General features: G+C 44.3%; 1 protein-coding gene across 2 annotated transcripts in view; it reads right to left on the reverse strand.

Moving 5' to 3' along the window:
- The window catches only part of LOC311030242 (tripartite motif-containing protein 16-like), a 32,012-nt gene extending 14,011 nt beyond the window's left edge, over nucleotides 1-18,001 (reverse strand). Inside the window, exon 1 of one of the 2 annotated variants that reach the window (XM_084035896.1) lies at nucleotides 16,658-18,001. In XM_084035896.1, coding sequence (XP_083892022.1) covers nucleotides 16,658-17,993 — 1,336 coding nt within the window. In that variant the 5' untranslated portion in view covers nucleotides 17,994-18,001. Of the gene's footprint in view, nucleotides 1-16,231 lie in introns of those variants that run through there. The other variant, XM_084035897.1, reaches the window with a different exon arrangement.
- Between the last annotated feature and the right edge of the window lie 2,101 nt (nucleotides 18,002-20,102).

Raw genomic sequence — 20,102 nt, forward strand, 5'->3', positions numbered from 1 at the left:
GATTGGATCAAAAAACCCCCTCAGAGCCTCTATGAATTCATTGAGGGAATCACAGATTGGTGAACGGCGAGACCACTCAGCCGTAGCCCATGCCTTCGCTCTCCCAGTGAGATGGGAAACCATGAATGCCACCTTAGACCGTTCTGTGGGAAATGCTGATGGCAGGTGTTCATAGTACATTTCACAGTCAACGATAAAAGCACGGCATTTTCCAGACTCACCGGAAAACTTCTCTGGTGCAGACAGAGGAAGGGCTATGGTAGGAGGAACCAGGACCGACAATGCTCCAGCAGCCGCTGGGGACGACGTGGCTTCTGTGGCAGGGGGTGAGTGATTCTTTGTGAGGAGAGAGTGGATCTCTTGTACCTGGGCTGACAGGAGGTTCACATGAGTGGTCATGGCAGCTTTGAACTCCTCCTGACAGTTCGCTAGCCCCTTCACTCCATGATGCAGAGAGGACATCTGCTCCTCCTGCTGGTTGAGGCGAGCGCCTTGGGAGCGAATGGCTGTAGTCAGGTGATCTGAGTCGGCTGGGTTCATTCTGGCCAGTTCGTACTGTCACAACCGAACAAGGACTTGAACCCAAATGCACGACTCAGGAGGCAAAGTTTAAAATAAAAAAATCTTTTATTATTTAAAGTTCAACAGAAAATCACTCACAAGGAGGAAAAAGTCACGATTAAAGTACAACAGAAAATCTACCAACAAAACCAAAGGCTTGACAAAGTAGCAAATTAAAGTACAAAACCTGACAAGACGGGCTTGGAACGAAGGCTGAAAATTCTTGGTGAGACAATGACATGGAGCTTAGTTCACTGACAAACAGACAAGATGAACTGGCAACAGACAAAGGGAGACGCAGACCATATATACACAGGGTAATGGGGAACAGGTGGAAACAATCAGGGCAGGGAAGACAATCAGACTGGTGGGAAAAACACAAGGGGAAGGGCAAGTTACCTGAAACGAGAGGAGAGTAGAATTTCAAAATAAAGCAGGAAACCATAAGATAACATTGACACAACACATTTAAACACCGCCAGCTTTCTTGGCCATGACAAGCTGCCCTTGAGAGAAAACTGTTGACCTGCTCCACCTCCTCACAAACAGTATTTCCTGCACCATCCTGGTTTCTGCCACTCCACTTCACCTGCTCCAAAATAAACAAACATATACACAAATATATGCACTGCTTATAAAATACCTGTATTTACTTGCTCTCTTGCTTACACCAAAGTGTCCGGGCATGTTTTTGTACTTGTTTCCTCACCAGTTGTAACTGTTAGGCCAGAGATATACTTCCTTTTTAAGCATGTGTGTCCTTAACAACATCTTTATTTCTGAGGAGCTGCAAAAGAACTGTCCAAAATGACACTATGCAAAAAAAGGTAGCTATGGTGAACACTAGTTAAAAGCAAGTATATCTCTGGCCTTACAGGAACTTTGACAAGCCCGTAACATGATTACAACATATTAAGTGATTTCACTAATGTGGTCAATCTTCTTATGACACAAACTCTTAACTTGCACACTGTACCTCACATTTGCCAGTGTGAGCCTTGGCATGCATTACAGAGAGGAAAGGCCTCATGGCTGTAAGTATTTGGAGCTCAGGCAACTTCACTGCCATCTTCTCCAAATATGGCCAATACCTGTAGAGAAAACCACTTAGTGCTTAGGTTGCATACTGACATGATTATAGGGAGATAAATCAGAGGTAGTAACCAGTAAAATCTCTGTTACCAACCGAAGAACAACATGTATCAAAAACAATGCTAGAGATAATAATGCCTTATATCTGGTGGACATGGAGGTTGTACCACATAAGCTATTTTTTACAGCCATAAAAAAGGCATGATTCTAGGCCTGTTGTGGCAATCTCAGGGCTCCAGACTAACTTTTTGCATTGGTTGCACTAGTGCGCCTAACTTATTTTTTTAGGTGCACCAGCACAAAATTTAGGTGCACCCACATTTTTCATCGCGTCGCCTTTAACGCCAAAAAGTCACCTTTTTAATCGCTCTCCTTTTACATAATGACACCCCCTTATGGCCTAGGTTAACTGCAGCACCATCAGCACCCAGAGCAACCGTTTTCTGCAGCCAATCTGAACACTGATGCCCAAACGCAGCAAATGCTTGCTTTGTGGCACGATAAAAAGATCATACAGGCCACTAGCCTATAGATTGCAAATGGAAAACTGTTTATGTGATCTTAGCCTAGCCTACTTATATTTTTATAATTTCTGACTTAAATTTGGTGAACGGCAACTCCTCCTTTGCAATATTGTATGCAACGTTGAATTTTATAATAATTTCAGATTCCTCAGCGTTGATACAGCCTGATGCTGAAATGCAGCTGGATGAGGGGCCACTTTATTAACACACTTATCACGGCATGTAGTATGCTTTTTGGACATGTTGCGCTTTTTCAATGTCTCGATGCGAACAACAACAACGGCAGCCTCCGTGCTCGTAGCAGATATTCTGCTCGTCTGTACGACGGCGTATCAGGGCCGCTGTATGAAAAAAACAACGGAGCCGAGAGAGGGCGGCGATATTCCGGGGAAAAAGCTACTTTATTATGATGCTAACAAACAACCGCTAACTAACTTTCCATGAATGTAGGCATTTATTTGTCTAATTAATCCATCCCAACGTGTGACAACGCCTCGTCAAGGTCCTTAAGGTGACGGCTGTTAGTGCTTATTGTTGGTTTTATTTATACGGGACAAATTGTCATTTTATGGGTGTTTATTGATCGGGTGGTCGGGCGGAGATTAGCCGTAACTCTCACGTGTTGCCATAGCAACGGCAAACATCCGGTCACGCTCCGTCTCTTCTTCTGCATTTTTGTAGCAGAAACAGCGCCGCATAAGGGCCTGGAATATGTACTACAGCGCGCTGAGTCGTTTTCAGTGGATTCATGTGGACGCAGATTTTCTTGAAACGACGCCAAGGCAAAACGGAGAAAAAAAGTTTGTCCCCGTGTGTACGGGGCCTTAGTCTCGGGCGAGGCTTTCTGCCTCTCTTCATTTTCAAAGAGAATCGAAGCGCTCAGGAGTACCTGCTCAGCTCGCTCGCATTTTTCGAACTGACACAATTTACGGCAGTGAAAAGGACCACAGCCAATCAGGGGCAAGGACCCGCCCGCGCTCCGTCTCTTATTGGTTTAGACCAAGATACCGTCAGGAGAACACAAAGAAATGCTGCGCTTATGATTTTTTTTTCACCCGAGCAGCGTTAGGTGCACCAGTGCGACCTACAATTTTTTTCAGTCGCACTCATAAAAATTTTGGTCGCATATGCGACCAAAATGGTCGCACTCTGGAGCCCTGAATCTACAAGGAATTAATACAGTGCAAAATACCAGTGAAAACTTCATTTATGACTTGGAAAGGGTTAAGATTACCTGCAAGTGAGGTCCATACAAAAGAACGTTATGTTTGCAGCTTCAGCAAGCTCTTTCTGCAGGAACAATGGGTAGGCATAGATTTCACCACGGTAGTGGTTTAAGCCTTGAAGCAGAATGCCATGTCTGCAAACGGCAATTTCCAGGCCCTCCTCGTCCACCTTGGCCCTGGACTTTCGTGAGGTTTCTCGCCCTGCTGTAAAAGTTGCCGGCCCACAGACGTCATGACCAGTCCTCTGAAAGGAGACACAATCTGTTATATGTAGCCCAGAGACAAGTTAAAAAAAGAAAAAGAAGTGGTAGGAGGTTGGATAAAACCTTACAATCGTCATTTGGCTTCTAATATGATCCACAAAGGCAGACACTTTGGCATCTTCAGCGATGAACAGGCCATCAAAGAGAGGTGGTTCATCTGTCCTGTTAAATCAGAAGAATTTCCTTGTTTTATTACAGCCTTTATGTCACCTGTCGAAATGAATGCTGATATTTCACATTAGCGGAGTAGTTAAATATTACTGTGATTTACTGTGGAGGTAAAAATAAATAACATTACTGAAGTTATTGGCCATGGATTAGGGCCATGGAACCGAAACAAAAAGGTATTACTAAGATTAGAAAAATAGTTTGCTGACCCTTTGGACTTTTTGAAGCGGTAGTGCTTTCTGTTACCATCTGCAGATATGGCAAGCATGTCTGGTGTGCATGCAGGGCACTTGAAGGGCTCAACCAGGCACAGATGCTGTTTCTTCCAGTGGCAGAAGGCAAATTCGCGATATACCCTGTGAAAGGTATCACCGCAAATACTGCCCGTCTGAAAACAAGGATGGTATTATTTTGGTTAATTCCAAACTTTGCAATTTGGAATTCAAAATTTCAAATAGCAAGAGTTCTCACCCGTCCTGTGCGATGGGCCCGATGTTCAAGCATTCTGATAAATGCTTTCTGGGATGTAGCTGGGCTGGCCAACTTCATTTGCTGAAATGATGTAAAAACATCAAATTTAAACAGCATTTGGCAGCTTGCTGTTGCTGGCCAGTATCTGCAACTGATGAAGTCACTGATTCCTGGCGTCCACTTGCAGGAGCAATGTGGGCAACTGACAGCAGGCAACCAGAGGTTGTATGGACCTGAAAAAAAATACATACAGTGGGTACGGAAAGTATTCAGACCCCTTTAAATGTTTCACTCTTTGTTTCATTGCAGCCATTTGCTTAAATCAAAAAAGTTAGTTTTATTTCTCATTAATGAACACTCAGCACCCCATCGTAACAGAAAAAAAACAGAAATGTAGAAATTTTTGCAAATTTATTAAAAAAGAAAAACTGAAATATCACATGGTCATAAGTATTCAGACCCTTTGCTCGGTATTGAGTAGAAGCCCCCTTTTGAGCTAGTACAGCCATGAGTCTTCTTGGGAATGATGCAACAAGTTTTTCACACCTGGATTTCGGGATCCTCTGCCATTCTTCCTTGCAGATCCTCTCCAGTTCTGTCAGGTTGGATGGTGGACAGCCATTTTCAGGTCTCTCCAGAGATGCTCAATTGGGTTTAGGTCAGGGCTCTGGCTGGGCCAGTCAAGAATGGTCACAGAGTTGTTCTGAAGCCACTCCTTTGTTATTTTAGCTGTGTGCTTAGGGTCATTGTCTTGTTGGATGGTGAACCTTCGGCCAGGTCTGAGGCCCTGAGCACTCTGGAAGTGGTTTTCTTCCAGGATATCTCTGTACTTGGCCGCATTCATCTTTCCTTCAATTGCAACCAGTCTTCCCGTCCCTGCAGCTGAAAAACACCCCCATAGCATGATGCTGCCACCACCATGTTTCACTGTTGGGATTGTATTGGGCAGGTGATGAGCAGTGCCTGGTTTTCTCCACACATACCGCTTAGAATTAACGCCAAAAAGTTAAATCTTAGTCTCATCAGACCAGAGAATCTTATTTCTCATAGTCTGGGAGTCCTTCATGTGTTTTTTGGCAAACTCTATGCAGGCTTTCATATGTCTTGCACTGAGGAGAGGCTTCCGTTGGGCCACTCTGCCATAAAGCCCCGACTGGTGGAGGGCTGCAGTGATAGTTGACTTTGTGGAACTTTCTCCCATCTCCCTACTGCATCTCTGGAGCTCAGCCACAGTGATCTTTGGGTTCTTCTTTACCTCTCTCACCAAGGCTCTTCTCCCACGATTGCTCAGTTTGGCTGGACGGCCAGGTCTAGGAAGAGTTGTGGTCGTCCCAAACTTCTTCCATTTAATTAGAGATGGGACGTTTGACACCGAGACTCCGAAGCCTGCTTCACTCTATTGAAGCAGGCTGGTTCGAAACGCTGTGTCGAGGCTTGTATCAAATCTCCGCGATCACGTGACCGATGACGTTTGACGCTTCATACGTCACAACGAACCACCGGAAATGAGGTGACTGATTCGAAGTTTTGGCGCGCCTTCATTCGTTATAACGAGACGCGAGATGCCCAGTGCTCCCCCCTGCTTCATAGCGTTCTGAGAGACCTTTGACAGCGACTACCCTACTTGAGTGATGGAGAATCCGAGTGGAAGAAAGCGATCCCGTGGATGGGAACACTTCGACCTTGTGTCACCCACCAAGGTAGGTGTTTTATAAGATGATATAGCCTAATATAATATACTTTAATATGGTATTGCAAAATATCTTCCCGCGACACTTGCAAGGATGTAATGGTTACAGAAAATGAATGAATGTTATGATATAGCTTGTAATATTTTCAACTTCATATTATCTTGATTGTTTCAATATTGCATTTAAATATATTTATTAATGTATTTTTTTAAATTTAGGTTCAGTGCCTCATATGCTCACGAGAGCTGGTGTATGGAAACAACACCTCCTCTATGTTGCGGCATCTTCGTGCCAAGCATGATCATGCAGCAACTTCTCAGCCGAGCACCTCAGCTGAAGCTCACCCTGCTGACCCTTCTGGTATTGTATTGTAACTGTATTGTAACTACTCAATACAACCTATTCTTCAGTTGAATCCAAATAAGATTTAAAAGTTGCACACATGTAACCTACATTTTTTCTTTCATCAGTGTCCAGGAAGCAACAGCTGGATGAGGCCTTGCTGAACCTTGTAGTTATGGACACACAGCCATTGTCTGTGGTGGAGAATGAAGGCTTTAGGGCCTTTGTCCACCTCCTGGATCCGACATACACGATCCCAGGAAGGAAGGCTCTGAAACAGATGTTGGAGGACAAATATAAGATCACCAAAGACCAGGCCGTAGCAGAAGTTTCGAAGGCATCCACTATCTGTTTAACAGCAGATATGTGGACCTCCATTAACATGGATGCCTACTTGGCAGTGACTGGGCACTTCATCACAGAAGAGGTCCAGCTCAAAACTGTTCTGCTTGGTGTCAAGCAATTCCCCAGGTCCCACACTGCAGCAAATATTGCAGAGGCCAAAGCCACTCTTATGGCAGAATGGGGAATAAGAACCAGAGTGAGGTGTCTGGTCACAGACGCGGCACCAGATATGATTGCTTGTGCCAATGTACTTAATGTGCGTCACATTAACTGCTTTGCCCACATGTTAAATCTGGTGGTGAAGAAGTCATTGTCACAGACATCTGACCTGGATGACATACGCACCAGGGCACGTAAAATCGTGGGGCATTTCAAGTCGAGCACTACAGCTAAAGAAAAGCTCTGTGAAATACAGCGACAGATGGGCCGACCAGAGCACAAACTTGTGCAAGAGGTGGACACCCGCTGGAACAGCACATTCTCAATGCTCCGGCGGCTGTACGAGCAGAGGGAGCCCCTGGGTGCAGCCCTCAGCAGTCTTAACACCCCCCTCCTGCCATTTTCTGCTGAGGAATATGAAACAATCAATCAGTGCATCTCAGTCCTCTCTCCCTTCCACCAGGCCACTGAAGAGATGTCCACAATGAGGAGGGTGTCTGGATCAAAGGTGATCCCCATTGTAAAGATGCTGAAGCACCAAGCTTCAAGACAGTGTGCTTCAGTAACACACCACATAGCCAGTAACTTGGTTCACAACATGAACACCAACCTTGCTTGGAAAGGTAACTTCATTAACACTTGCAACATTATTGGATCCCCGATTCAAAGAGGTGGGCTTCTGCAGCACAACAAGCTGTCAGGCAGCGGTGGAAAGGCTCACCAGAGAATGTGCCAATGTAATGCCTGCACCGGCTCTGCCACTGGCACCTGCAGAGGGTCCATCCCCTGTCCAGAGCAACAGCCTCTGGGACCTACTGGACAGCCACGTGGATGCACAACGTCCATCAAATTGTACCGCCAGTGCAATTGCAGAGGTCCAGAGGTAAACAAAATGTACTTTTACTTTATCTATTTTGTTTTGTATTCATCTCTTGCTGAAATGATAATGATAATCCAGATATCTGAAGGACAAACTGCTGCCCAGGACAGAGGACCCATTAAAGAATTGGCTCCTCCAAAAGGCTGCCTACCCACACCTTTTTATAGTAGCAATGCAGTATCTTTGCACACCAGCATCCTCTGTCCCCTGTGAGAGGATCTTTTCGAAGGCTGGCGAGATCGTCAGCCAGAGAAGAAGCCGTTGGAAGCCAAGCACCATTGAGCAGATTTAGTTTTTAAATAAAAACTTGTAATAAAGTGTTGCACAAGCATAAACATCAACACAACAACACATCCCCCAAGCACATTTCCCTTATGCACGTAATCACTTCATTTTGACACTGTAGCACAAGCACAATCCCACATATTCACAAAAGTACCTCTACAATGTTGCATTTGAATCTTTTCATATTATGTGTTACATCACAATCATGTTCTTAATGATAATCAGTTTATGATCCAAATCCTGGGATGTCCCACCACAAGTGGTTTCCACTGAATTGCATCAAAACTTCTCACAAACTCAGTCACACCTCCAAAACACATGTTTCAAGTAATTACAGGTAGTAACAGGACAACACATTTAACATTTTATTAGTCAATTGACATTATATAGTAACACTTTGTTGTGTATGTGTGAACAATGATTCTTAGAATGAAGACACAACTGCTTAATAATGACTTTATTGCTTTTGTGTTGGAACTGGAAGCAATGATGTGTGAATCATTTGGAGGTTCATTGCTGCTATAACTGCAGCTGACCACTAGATGTCACTGGTAGGGTCTTTCTGTGAAGCTTTGAAGCTTCGAATCTTTTTTCGGTACAATCAGGAAGAAGCCTCAAAAGCTTCACGAGGCTTCATTTGCCCATCTCTCCATTTAATGATTATGGAGGCCACTGTGCTCTTAGGAACCTTGAGTGCTGCAGAAATTCTTTTGGAACCTTGGCCAGATCTGTGCCTTGCCACAATTCTGTCTCTGAGCTCCTTGGGCAGTTCCTTTGACCTCATGATTCTCATTTGCCCTGACATGCACTGTGAGCTGTAAGGTCTTATATAGACAGGTGTGTGCCTTTCCTAATCAAGTCCAATCAGTTCAATTAAACACAGCTGGACTCCAATGAAGGAGCAGAACCATCTCAAGGAGGATCAGAAGAAATGGACAGCATGTGAGTTAAATATGAGTGTCACAGCAAAGGGTCTGAATACTTATGACCATGTGATATTTCAGTTTTTCTTTTTTAATAAATTTGCAAAAATTTCTACATTTCTGTTTTTTTCTGTCAAGATGGGGTGCTGAGTGTACATTAATGAGAAATAAAATTAACTTTTTTGATTTAAGTAAATGGCTGCAATGAAACAAAGAGTGAAACATTTAAAGGGGTCTGAATACTTTCCGTACCCACTGTATACCATTTCACATTATAGGTACAAAACAGTGATAATATTGAGCCATTATTGGCTTGTGATGGGATACAAACAGTAGAAGGAAGTGACAAGGTACCATTGATAGTCACCAAGACAGTCTGCTTTCCTGGCATGACGGTGTAATCTTGGTCTCGGCCACAGGAGCACATTTGTGTTGGTGGAGGAATGGGCAGCAGACATACTGGAGTAATGAAAATTTCACAAATTAATACCTATAGTCAAAATATAAAACACTAACAGTTCAAGTTTATGTAGTGCATTTTATCGAAACCTAAAGACAAAAAACAGAAAGCAAAATCTTTTGAACACACCTTGTTCAACCAGTTCATAATGGCCTCTTTCATCCATTTTCACTGATGATGTGGGAGGAATATGTTTGTAAAAAGTCTCTATCATGATTTCTCTGTCATGAAAGATGAGTTTTTTATGAACCATTGAGTCACATTCTGCACAGAGAAACTGAACTCCTGAGGGAACACAGTCCAAGCACCGGACCACAGCATTGGCTGTTTTGCACTGCTGACAGCAATGCTGGGGAACACCTTCTGCAGCCAGCAAGCAACTCAGGAGCTCTGGCACTGCAGCCTTGAATTTTTCCCCAGTGGTCAGCTGCCTCTTGGTCCACTCTGACATGCTGGTTGTTTCCTCCACTTCTGCTGATGCTGGGACGGTGACTGAACTCAACAAGTCTCTTAATGTTTGGAGATGTTGATCTAAATTGATAAAGTATAAAAAAAAAAACATGCCAAAGAGAGTCATAAGTTTTTTTTTAACACAACAAAAAAGGTCTATATGGCTTTGCCACAGCCAATGCATCATATAGCCTACATGGCTGCTGCAGTACATTCAATATTCAGATGCCTATTCGGATATTTTCAAATTCAAAGATTAAGGTTGACTTTATTTGAGTTGTCAGATTTAAATATGCATACCAAGATTTGGGACTTCTTGCGGAATTTCATCCATCTGCGAGGCCTCACCTTCTTGCACCTCCATAGTACCAGTGGGTTTAGCTGCAAGCAATAATGTAAGAAACATTACTGCTGACCAACAGCTTCAACTTATAATAATAAATGTAATTGTAATGGACCCATCCTGGTCCCTTGTCCTCCAGGAAACATTGGAGCCTCCAGTCCCCTTCTGTTTCCTTTTCTTTGATGGCTAAAAGTAAAAAATAAAAATAAAAAAAAAAGGTATTTGCCTTTACTGAGGCTAAGTGTTTTTAAGAGAAATTGAAGTGCAATAATAGAGAAAAATATATGAAAAATATTACTGTTTTTGCTGCCAATTCATCTGCCAACACTTTCCCCGCCTCCAGCCACTGTCTGAAGGACTCAGATGCCATTTCCAGAGATAAGAAACTGGTTCTTAAAAGAACCGTTGTGTTATGGTTCTTAAAAGAACCGTTGGTTTATTTATATACTATGTATATTAATGTTCAGAAGACCTGAAAAAAAAACAACATGAACCAAACGGATGAACTCAGATTAGTCGTGCAACCATGTATTCTATTTGTTGCCACAGAAATTAACATATAGTTAAATTTAATATAAAGTGAATAATCATAATTTTTTTATATTATTGTCGACGTGTGTGTGTGTGTGTGTGTGTGTGTGTGGGGGGGGGGGGGGGGGGCAGTACACATTACAGTAGTATTCTGTGCAAAACGTCAGATAATTTCAACACATGCCAATTGGTCCCGTGAAAAAAAATTTAACCCGGACATTTTCATGAATTTATAAAAAACAAACAAAAAAAACCGGACGGATCGGACTTAAAAAGAGGACAAGTCCGGGAAAAAGAGGACGTCTGGCCACTCTATTGGTCAAATCATGTCTTTAATATGATTCAGACCTGATCTAAAACCGTCAAACTAAACTCAGCTACATATGAATCGCAAGTACTCGATTATATTAATATAAAACATCGGCAAATAAAATTAAATATACAAACCTGTCGCACTCAAACTCTTCCGGCTCTTAGTACGTTGTTTTTGATTGGAGAAGAAGGTCAAAGTTCATCAGTGACGTCTCATCTGAGACACCGGAGTGTCGATATTTACTTGACCGCTAGAGGGCGCGCTATTTTGAAACGTAACATATGGTCGTAATTCGTTGCTTGACACACGACCTATGTGGTCGTTTTCTCGAGGAGGACAGTCTCTGCCTTTGCCATTGCAGCCCCAAGGCTATGGAACAGCCTACCCATTTCAATGAGGTGCTCCTCCTCTGCAGCTGCCTTTAAGGCAAATCTAAAAACCTTTTTGTTTTCCCAGGCCTTTAAATGTCCCTGATGGTCTCAAGTGTGTGTCATTTTTCATTCTGGCTGTCCCAGCCATGGCTATTCTGTATTTTGTACCTTGTTTGTAATTTTGTGTTCACTGAACTGTACAGCACTTTGGTCAACTTTGGTTGTTTTTAAATGTGCTTTATAAATAAATTGATTTCATTTGATTTGATTTAAAACTGGTGATGTTAAAAAAATACACAGTAGTGGTCAGACACAGCCAGGTCGACAACAGAGGACACACCGATGGACAGGCCATGGGTTATGACCAGGTCCAGGGTGTGTCCTCTGTTGTGAGTCGGCTGAGCGACGTGCTGCTTAAAATCAAGACAACTTAAAAGATTTTAAAACTCTCTGGATATCGGGGCCGAGGTAACATCAACGTGTAGATTAAAATCACCAGTTATTAAAATCCTGCTATGAGAGGTGTGGATAATTGATAAAAGTTCAGAAAATTCACTGATAAAGAGCTAGAGTGATGGGGTGGTCTGTATATAGTAAGGCAAAGAATTGGAGGACTGCTAAAAGTAAAGGCATGGTGCTCAAATGATGAGTAACTGTTAAAAAACACTCCATTTGAGGTCAATGAGTTATCTATAATCGATGCCGTGCCTCCTCCTCTTCTACCCTCTCTAGTAGAAAATAACAAATTAAAATTTGGTGGGGAAGCCTCGGTGAGAACAGCGGGTACGTCAGTGCCAAGCCATGTCTCAGTTAAAAGAAGACAGTCTAACTTGTTATCTAAAATCACATCATTCATTAAAAAAGTTCTATTTAAAAGAGAGCGAACATTAAAAAGTGCCAAGTTTATGGTGACAGGTGGTTTGTTGACTGGAGTGGTGGATTGTTCTGTGAGTGGTCTGAGATGATGAAAGTTCACAGAGTGGGTGTGGTAGTGTCTGATGTGGTGGTGGTGTGTAATGATTACGGGAATGGGTGAAGTGTTGGTGTGAATATGAGGTCCAAGTCCGGTGTTGTATGTATGGTGATCAGAGGTGGAACTGAAATCATAGGAGCATGGACCTGGGGGACATGTTACAGGTTCCCCCTGTAATTACACAGAACTCTCTTGAAAGAATGTGGTTCAGTTGTTGCACACTTACAAACCTCTGCTTGTTCTCAAAGCACTATCCAAACCATAGTTGGTTCCATGGAGGAAGTTATTAGTGATGTTCAAGGTCGAGCACAAGAAGCAGTTCTCCAAACATTTCCCTCTGAAACTAAGGAGTCAGAAATGTATAAGAAAGTAGAGCACTGTTTAAATCCATTAGACAAGCCCTTTTCCAAATTTAACATGGATGAAGAGCCAAAAATATTATGATGAAAAATGGGAAATAGTTGATTGTAAAGAATTTGTCCTTGGTGTGAGAGTGGATACACGTAGACATAGAACTCATATAGTCAGGTTCCTGTAACAGACAAGTTCATGTATGTACCCATTTTAGGTACACTACATCCATTTTCAGAAACAGTGAGACAAGAGAGTGCTTCTTACAAGAGAAACACTGTAAAAAGGGGACATACAAAGACATTAATGATGGGGTTTATTTCCAAAACCATCCTCTTTCTTCACAACAGAGACATGCTCTACAAATGTTACTTTATTAGGAGGATTTAGAAATGGCTAATGCATTGGGTTCTAAGAAGGGGATCCACAAACTTGGTTGTGTTTATTTTCCTTTAAAAAACCTCCCAGCCAAGGTGAACTCTGTGCTAATGAACAGACATCTTGCAGCTCTTTTCTACACCCAGGATTTAAAGACGTACGGTTTTGAAGAAATATTAAAGCCTCTTAATGACGATTTGAACATTTTAGAAACTGAAGGAATCAACTCCCATTTATTGATGAACCAGTGTTTGGCTCTGTAATTCAAGTCACGGCAGATAATCTTGCTTTGAATAGTTTGCTCGGCTTTGTTGAATCTTTCAGTGCAACATACTTTTGTAGCTTCTGTCTGACAAATGAGGAAGAAATTCCGTGTGTTTGTTCTGAGGATGATCCAGGACTTAGTCTGCGCTCCAGAGAGCTTCATATTGAACGTTGTAATGCACTAAGTGAAGATCCTGCTCTACCTTTTGTTTATGGGGTTAAACCCTTGTGTGCTTGGTTCATGACAGGATTTTCAGTGCACTGGTCATTTTGCAGTTGATATAATGCAGGATTTGTTGGAGGGTGTCGTACAGTATGAGTTTAAGCTGTTTTGTTCAGTAGCTGCTTAAAAATGTTACATCTCTATGAACACGTTGTCAGATCGGATACAGAGTTTTAATTATGAATATATGGAACGTAAAACAAACCGAGTCACTTCAAGATTGAGGACAACAGCAATCTGGCCAGAATATGAGTTTAAATAAATGAACCAGTTATTATGAACTTAAATGTGATCATAAATCTTAGTTTCCCTTCACTTCATAGTGGAAGCGGTAGAGAGTCAGAGTCAGTGCGTCGTTATCCAGTCCATTCCACTTGTTCATATAGAACACGCCCACATCACTGAAGCCCAGTCCACGTTTTCCCTGCAACCTAGGTTGCACTCGGTACCTGGGTACCTGCAGTGTGTGTACCGGGAGCGGAGCACACAGAACCGACTAGAGCAGCATTAGGAGAAGAACGTGACGTGATGGATATACGGAATTGTTTCAAGAGAGTAAGTATTCATCACTGCTGATAGTAACAATAAGTTAGCTGCAGCCCCCCAGCTAACAGCAGAAAGTCCCACGTCATTGCCAAATGCTCCCTGTTTGACAAAAAAAACCCTGGCTTGCACACTCTGTAGCTGAGAGCCCCCTGTACAGGAGGCAGCATGAGATGCATGCTGTATATCTCTGTGCACGTCTTACCTTTGTTGTTTTGCAGTCAAAAGTTACATTTCAGCTCAAAAAGGACTCTGCTACAGTAGCTAGCTAGTTAGTCCGACATGCAATGTGAAGGTCCTGGTTGTTTGTAGAGTTAGGTGTGCACTCTTCATATTATCTTTGGGGTGACTTCCTTCTGGAGCATCAGATGCACACCGTGAACCAGCTCATTCACATATGATTATGTGGATAATAATAATAATGACAATAATAATGATGATGATAATACGGTAATAATAATAATAATAATAATAATACACTAATAATAATCAAACCTGTAAGAGTCAGGGCAGAGGAGCAGAGAGAGTGAGAGGGGAGAAACCTCTACTGGAAAGGTGAGTCATTTGTGATGCAGGCAGTCTTGGAATTTTATGGGGTGACTTCCTTTTATGGGGTGACTTCCTTTTATGGGGTGACTTCCTTTTATGGGGTGACTTCCTTCTGGATTATCAGCTGTGTTTCTCACTTTACGCATGGATGCACACAGTGAAACAAGAGCTGAGCACATTCACGTATGATTGTCATCAGTGGAAAATAATAATAATAATGATGATAATAATAATAATAAAAATAATACATTCATAATAATCACTCCACCACCCCAAACGTTCGCTCACATTCTGTGCATCTCCTGGGGGCTAAGCCCCCCCCGTCCTTAAAACCTGACGCCCCTGAGATCAACTCCTACAGTGTTCATTTGGGTACGCTGATTTTACTGTTCGCTTTGGCTTCACCAATAATCCATATAAATGTGTTAAATCTTATGAATCGTGATTCTTAATTATGATTAATGTGTCGAGACTTTTAACACTCTCTCCCTGCCAGCATGTAGTCTGTTGAAAAATGTTCAAAATAACTGAGCAATGTTTGATTACATTTTTATATTCAGCATAAAATATTATGCAGTCTATTTTTATAGAATAAATATGTTTAATAAGTAATTCTGTGGTTTATTTTTTCACCTTTCAGAAGAATCCAGATAGTCTCACTCGCATTATCGAGGAGGAAGCACTTTGTTCACGCTGCTTTATTCATCATGGAAAGCTTCAGTGTGTCCACAGATCTCATCAGTGAAGTCTGTTAAAGGATCAATGATTTCATCACACAATCACTTTCTACGTGGGATTCTAGATTTCTTTACTAACGTAGAGAAAGAAAACAAAGCAGCTGGGATTAAGGAGGTCTGCTGGTTTCCACCAAAGAGCCACGCAGAGGAGGAGGACATAGAAGTACATCGCTAAGCAGAGGAGGAGGGGGAGAGGAGGAGAGGAGGAGAGGAGGAGAGGGGGAGAGGAGGGGGAGAGGAGGAGAGGAGGAAAGGAGGAGAACATAGAAGTACATCGCTAAGCAGAGGAGGAGAACATAGAAGTACATCGCTAAGCAGAGGAGGAGGGGGAGAGGAGGAGAGGAGGAGAGGAGGAGAACATAGAAGTACATCACTAAGCAGAGGAGGAAGGGGAGAGGAGGAGAGGAGGGGGAGAGGAGGAGAGGAGGGGGAGAGCAGGAGGAAGAGGAGGAGGGGGAGAGGAGGAGAGGAGGAGAGGAGGAGGAGAGGAGGGTGGAGGGGAGGAGGGGGAGAGGAGGGGGAGAACATAGAAGTACATCACTAAGCAGAGGAGGAGGGGGAGAGGAGGAGAGGAGGAGGAGGGGAGGAGGGGGGGTGAAGGGGAGAGGAGGAGGGGGGAGAGGAGGAGGGGTGGAGGGGAGAGGAGGAGAGGAGGAGGAGGAGGAGGTGAGAGGGGGAGAGGAGGAGAGGAAGAGAGGAGGGGGAGAGGAGGAGAGGAGGAGAGGAGGAGAGGAGGGGAGGGGTGGTGGTGAGAGGGGGAGAGGAGGAGAGGAGGAGAACATAGAAGTACATCACTAAGCAGAGGAGGAGGAGGAGAGGAGGAGAGGAGGAGGGGGAGAGGAGAAGAGGTGGAGGATGTGAAAGGTGGAGGAGGAGGAGGAAGGTGAAGTCATTCAGTTCTTAAATGACTTCTGTCTAGTTGAGTTTACAGATCTCACCACTACTTCCACCATAATAAACATAAAGTCCAGCATAGAGGGTCTCAGTGAACGTGGTCTGGACTCTGTGGAGGAGAGTCATGGTCTCAGAGACGCTGTAGAAGGACAGAATACCTGCTCTGTGATCCAGGAACACTCCTACTCTGGAGGACCGAGGACCTGAGACGGGAGTTTTAACATCGTTGTACCTGAAGATATAACTGTTATTGTTACAATCTAAAGACCAGGATTTATCATTGAATCCAAACCTACATGGATTCCCTCCTCCTGCTCTGCTGATACTCTTGTATGCGACTGATACACCAACTTCACGTCCTCTCCACTCCACCTCCCAGTAACAACGTCCAGTTACACTTTCTCTACTCAGGACCTGACAATAATCAGTGAATCTGTCTGGGTGACTAGAATAAGGCTGGTTTTGACTACATGTTGCTTTTCTGTTCCCCTCAGATAATAACAGATATCTGTTTGCTGTGTTTGGATCCAGTGTGATTTCACATGAATATTTCAAGAATCCAGCTCTGGTCTTGGGTTCTGGTGGTGGCAGTAAAACATCCACTTCAGTCCCTGCCAGTGAGACGTTTGTCCATCTGTGTGTCAGAACTTCCTGTAGTCCATCTCTGACTTCTGACAGCGCCGCCGTCACGTCCTCAAAGTAGCGGCGAGGAGGACGGGCGTTGATGCTGGATGAGTGTGTGGACTCACTGAGTGGTGACAGTGACGGGTAGTCGTGTAGAAACTGGTTGTGATCCTCTGTGTGTGAGAGCTTCTCCAGCTCAGCGTCTCTCCTCTTCAGCTCACTGATCTCCTGCTGCAGCTTCTCCTGAAGCTCTCCGACTCGACTCACTTCCCTTTCCTGCTGGGATCTGACCTGCTGCTTCACGTCAGAGCGTCTTCTCTCCATGAGACGGATCAGCTCCGTGAACATCTCCTCACTGTCCTCCACTGCTTTATCAGCAGAGTGGTTGATGGCCTCCACCTCCTGGTGGAGCAGCTTCACATCTTTGTCTCTGTCCTGGATTCTCTGCTGGATGTTTAGTCGACTCCCCTCCAGCTCTCTCTGCCTCTCGGTCCTTTCTGCTGCAGCTGAGACTGTGTCGTGGCCTTTATGTTCGTCCACAGAGCAGAGATAACAGATAGACTGCTGATCAGTACGGCAGAACATCTTCATCACCTCATCATGACGAGAGCACACGTTCTCCTGGAGCTTGTTGGAGGGCTCCACCAGCCGGTGTTTCTTAAATGCTGCTGATTCATGAGGCTGGAGGTGTTTCTCACAGAAAGAGGCCAGACACACCAGACAGGACTTGAGGGCTTTCAGTTTCCTCCCAGTGCAGAAATCACAGGCCACATCTTCAGGTCCAGCATAGCAGAGACCAGCAGGAGCAGCTTGGAGTCCAGTCCTCTTCAGCTCCTCCACCACATCTGCCAACATGGTGTTTTTCTGCAGGACAGGCCTCGGTATGAAGGTCTGCCTACACTGAGGGCAGCTGTGGATCTCCTTCTCATCCCAGAAGCTTCCAATACACTTCATGCAGTAGTTGTGTCCACAGTGAAGAGCCACCGGATCCTTCAGTAGATCCAGACAGATGGAACAAGACAAGGTCTCCCGGTCCAGCTGAACTCCTTTCTGCGCCATTTCACCTCTCAGCGACGACGACTGTCTGAGTTTCACTTTCCTCACATGGTCTAAAGGGGAGGAACAAGGAAGTGTGTGTGTGTGTGTGTGTGTGTGTGTGTGTGTGTGTGTGTGTGTGTGTGTGTGTGAGTGTGTGAGTGTGTGTGTGTGTGTGAGTGTGTGAGTGTGTGCGTGTGTGTGTGTGTGTGTGTGAGTGTGTGTGTGTGTGCGTGAGTGTGTGTGTGTGTGTGTGTGTGTGTGTGTGTGTGAGTGTGTGCGTGTGTGCGTGAGTGTGTGTGTGTGTGTGTGTGTGTGAGTGTGTGCGTGTGTGTGTGTGTGTGTGTGTGAGTGTGTGTGTGTGTGCGTGAGTGTGTGTGTGTGTGTGTGTGTGTGTGTGTGTGTGTGCTTGAGTGTGTGAGTGTGTGAGTGTGTGTGTGTGTGTGTGTGTGTGTGTGTGTGAGTGTGTGTGTGTGTGCGTGAGTGTGTGTGTGTGTGTGTGTGTGTGTGTGTGTGTGTGTGTGTGTGTGTGAGCAGAGAGAGGAGGGAGGCGTTCTCAAGCTGGGGTTCATTCCAGGAAGAGGAGCGGCACATTGACTTTGTTTCCTCACTTCTAACAGAGCCTTCAAACTCAACTGAACACATAAACATACAATAAAAGGATGTCTTGCTCAGTTTGAATCAAAAGCCAGAGAGAAAAGCTGAGTCTTCAATGAGGACATAAAAACCTCCAGGGTCTGGGCAGATCTAATGTCCCGAGGCTGATCCAGAGCCTTGGTGCAGCCCCCACAAAGGCTCGGTCCCCCCTGGATTTGAGTCTGGTCCTGGGGACATCATTAGACCTGCCGACTTCATTAAACATACTGTCCTGCTAGAGCTCTTCGCTCTCAGAATAAAGGCTTACTTGTAGTTCTTAAAGTCTCCAAAAGTAGAACAGGGGCCAGAGCTTTCAGTCATCAAGCTCCTCTTCTGTGGAACCGTCTTCTGGTTCTGGTTCGGGAGGCAGACACTGTTCCCACATTTAAGAGTAGGCTTAAAACCTCTCTCTTTGACACCGCTTATAGTTGGGGCTGGTTCAGGTTTGCATTGGACCAGCTCTTAGTTATGCTGCTATAGGCCTAGACTGCTGGGGGATTATAGTGGCACACTGAGCCTCTCTCTCTCTCTCTCTCTCTCTCTCTCTCTCTCTCTCTCTCTCTCTCTCTCTCTCTCTCTCTCTCTCTCTCTCTCTCTATGTTCCCCCGGAGTCCTTGTGCTTTCTTGCCTAGCACGTCTCCCCAGGCCTGGACTGGGACAAAAATTCGGCCCTGGATTTTTTTTTGGTCCAGACTGGCCCACCACAATCCGCCACAGATACTGTGCCAACTCGGCCCGTTGATGTACTGTACATATAATCACACAAGCCCTTAATAACACTACTATACTGAATAATATCCCTTTATATTCTGGAGCCTTGAATAACATAAATGATGACTACACAGTATGTTGCTCATTTGCTCTTAAGAAGGATACTGGAGAAAGGATTTAAGATTCAAGAGTGTTGTTTATTTAACTCACTCATGGCATTGGCAGGCTGATAGCAAGGTGGTCAAACCACACCACATGGCAACATGTGAGTTTTAAGCTTGTAGATCTGCAAATGTGTGGCATGCTTTGATGAAAATATAAAATAGTGGTTAATAAAAGCAACTATTAATCAGGTTAGTAGGGCTCTGGAAAATGGGTGGGACTACTGGGCCTCTGTAGCCTATCATAGGGCCACTGGGCCAGGTATTCTTTAGACAGACAAGCCACTGGGCCTCTAATGTGTCTGTGGGCTGCAGCTGAGCTCTGTGGGCCGGTGCATGTCTCTCTCCCTGGGCTGCAGCAAAAAAAAAAGAGAAAAAAAAAGGCAGCCACTGTCGGCCCATTATTGACCGGCCCACCGGGAAAACTCCCGGTACTCCCTATGGCCAATCCTCCCCTGGGTCTCCATGCTGTGGTCTTGTTTGACTCTTACCGCCAGTATTTTTAATTAAAGTAATTGACTAAAATCGGGGGCTGCACGGTGGTGTAGTGGGTAGCACTCTTGCCTCGCAGCAAGAGGGTCCCGGGTTCGATTCCCAGGTCGGCCCTGGCTCCTTCTGTGTGGAG

Source organism: Eutrigla gurnardus (assembly GCF_963514095.1).
Source record: "Eutrigla gurnardus genome assembly, chromosome: 19".
Classification (NCBI taxonomy): Eukaryota; Metazoa; Chordata; class Actinopteri; order Perciformes; family Triglidae; genus Eutrigla; species Eutrigla gurnardus.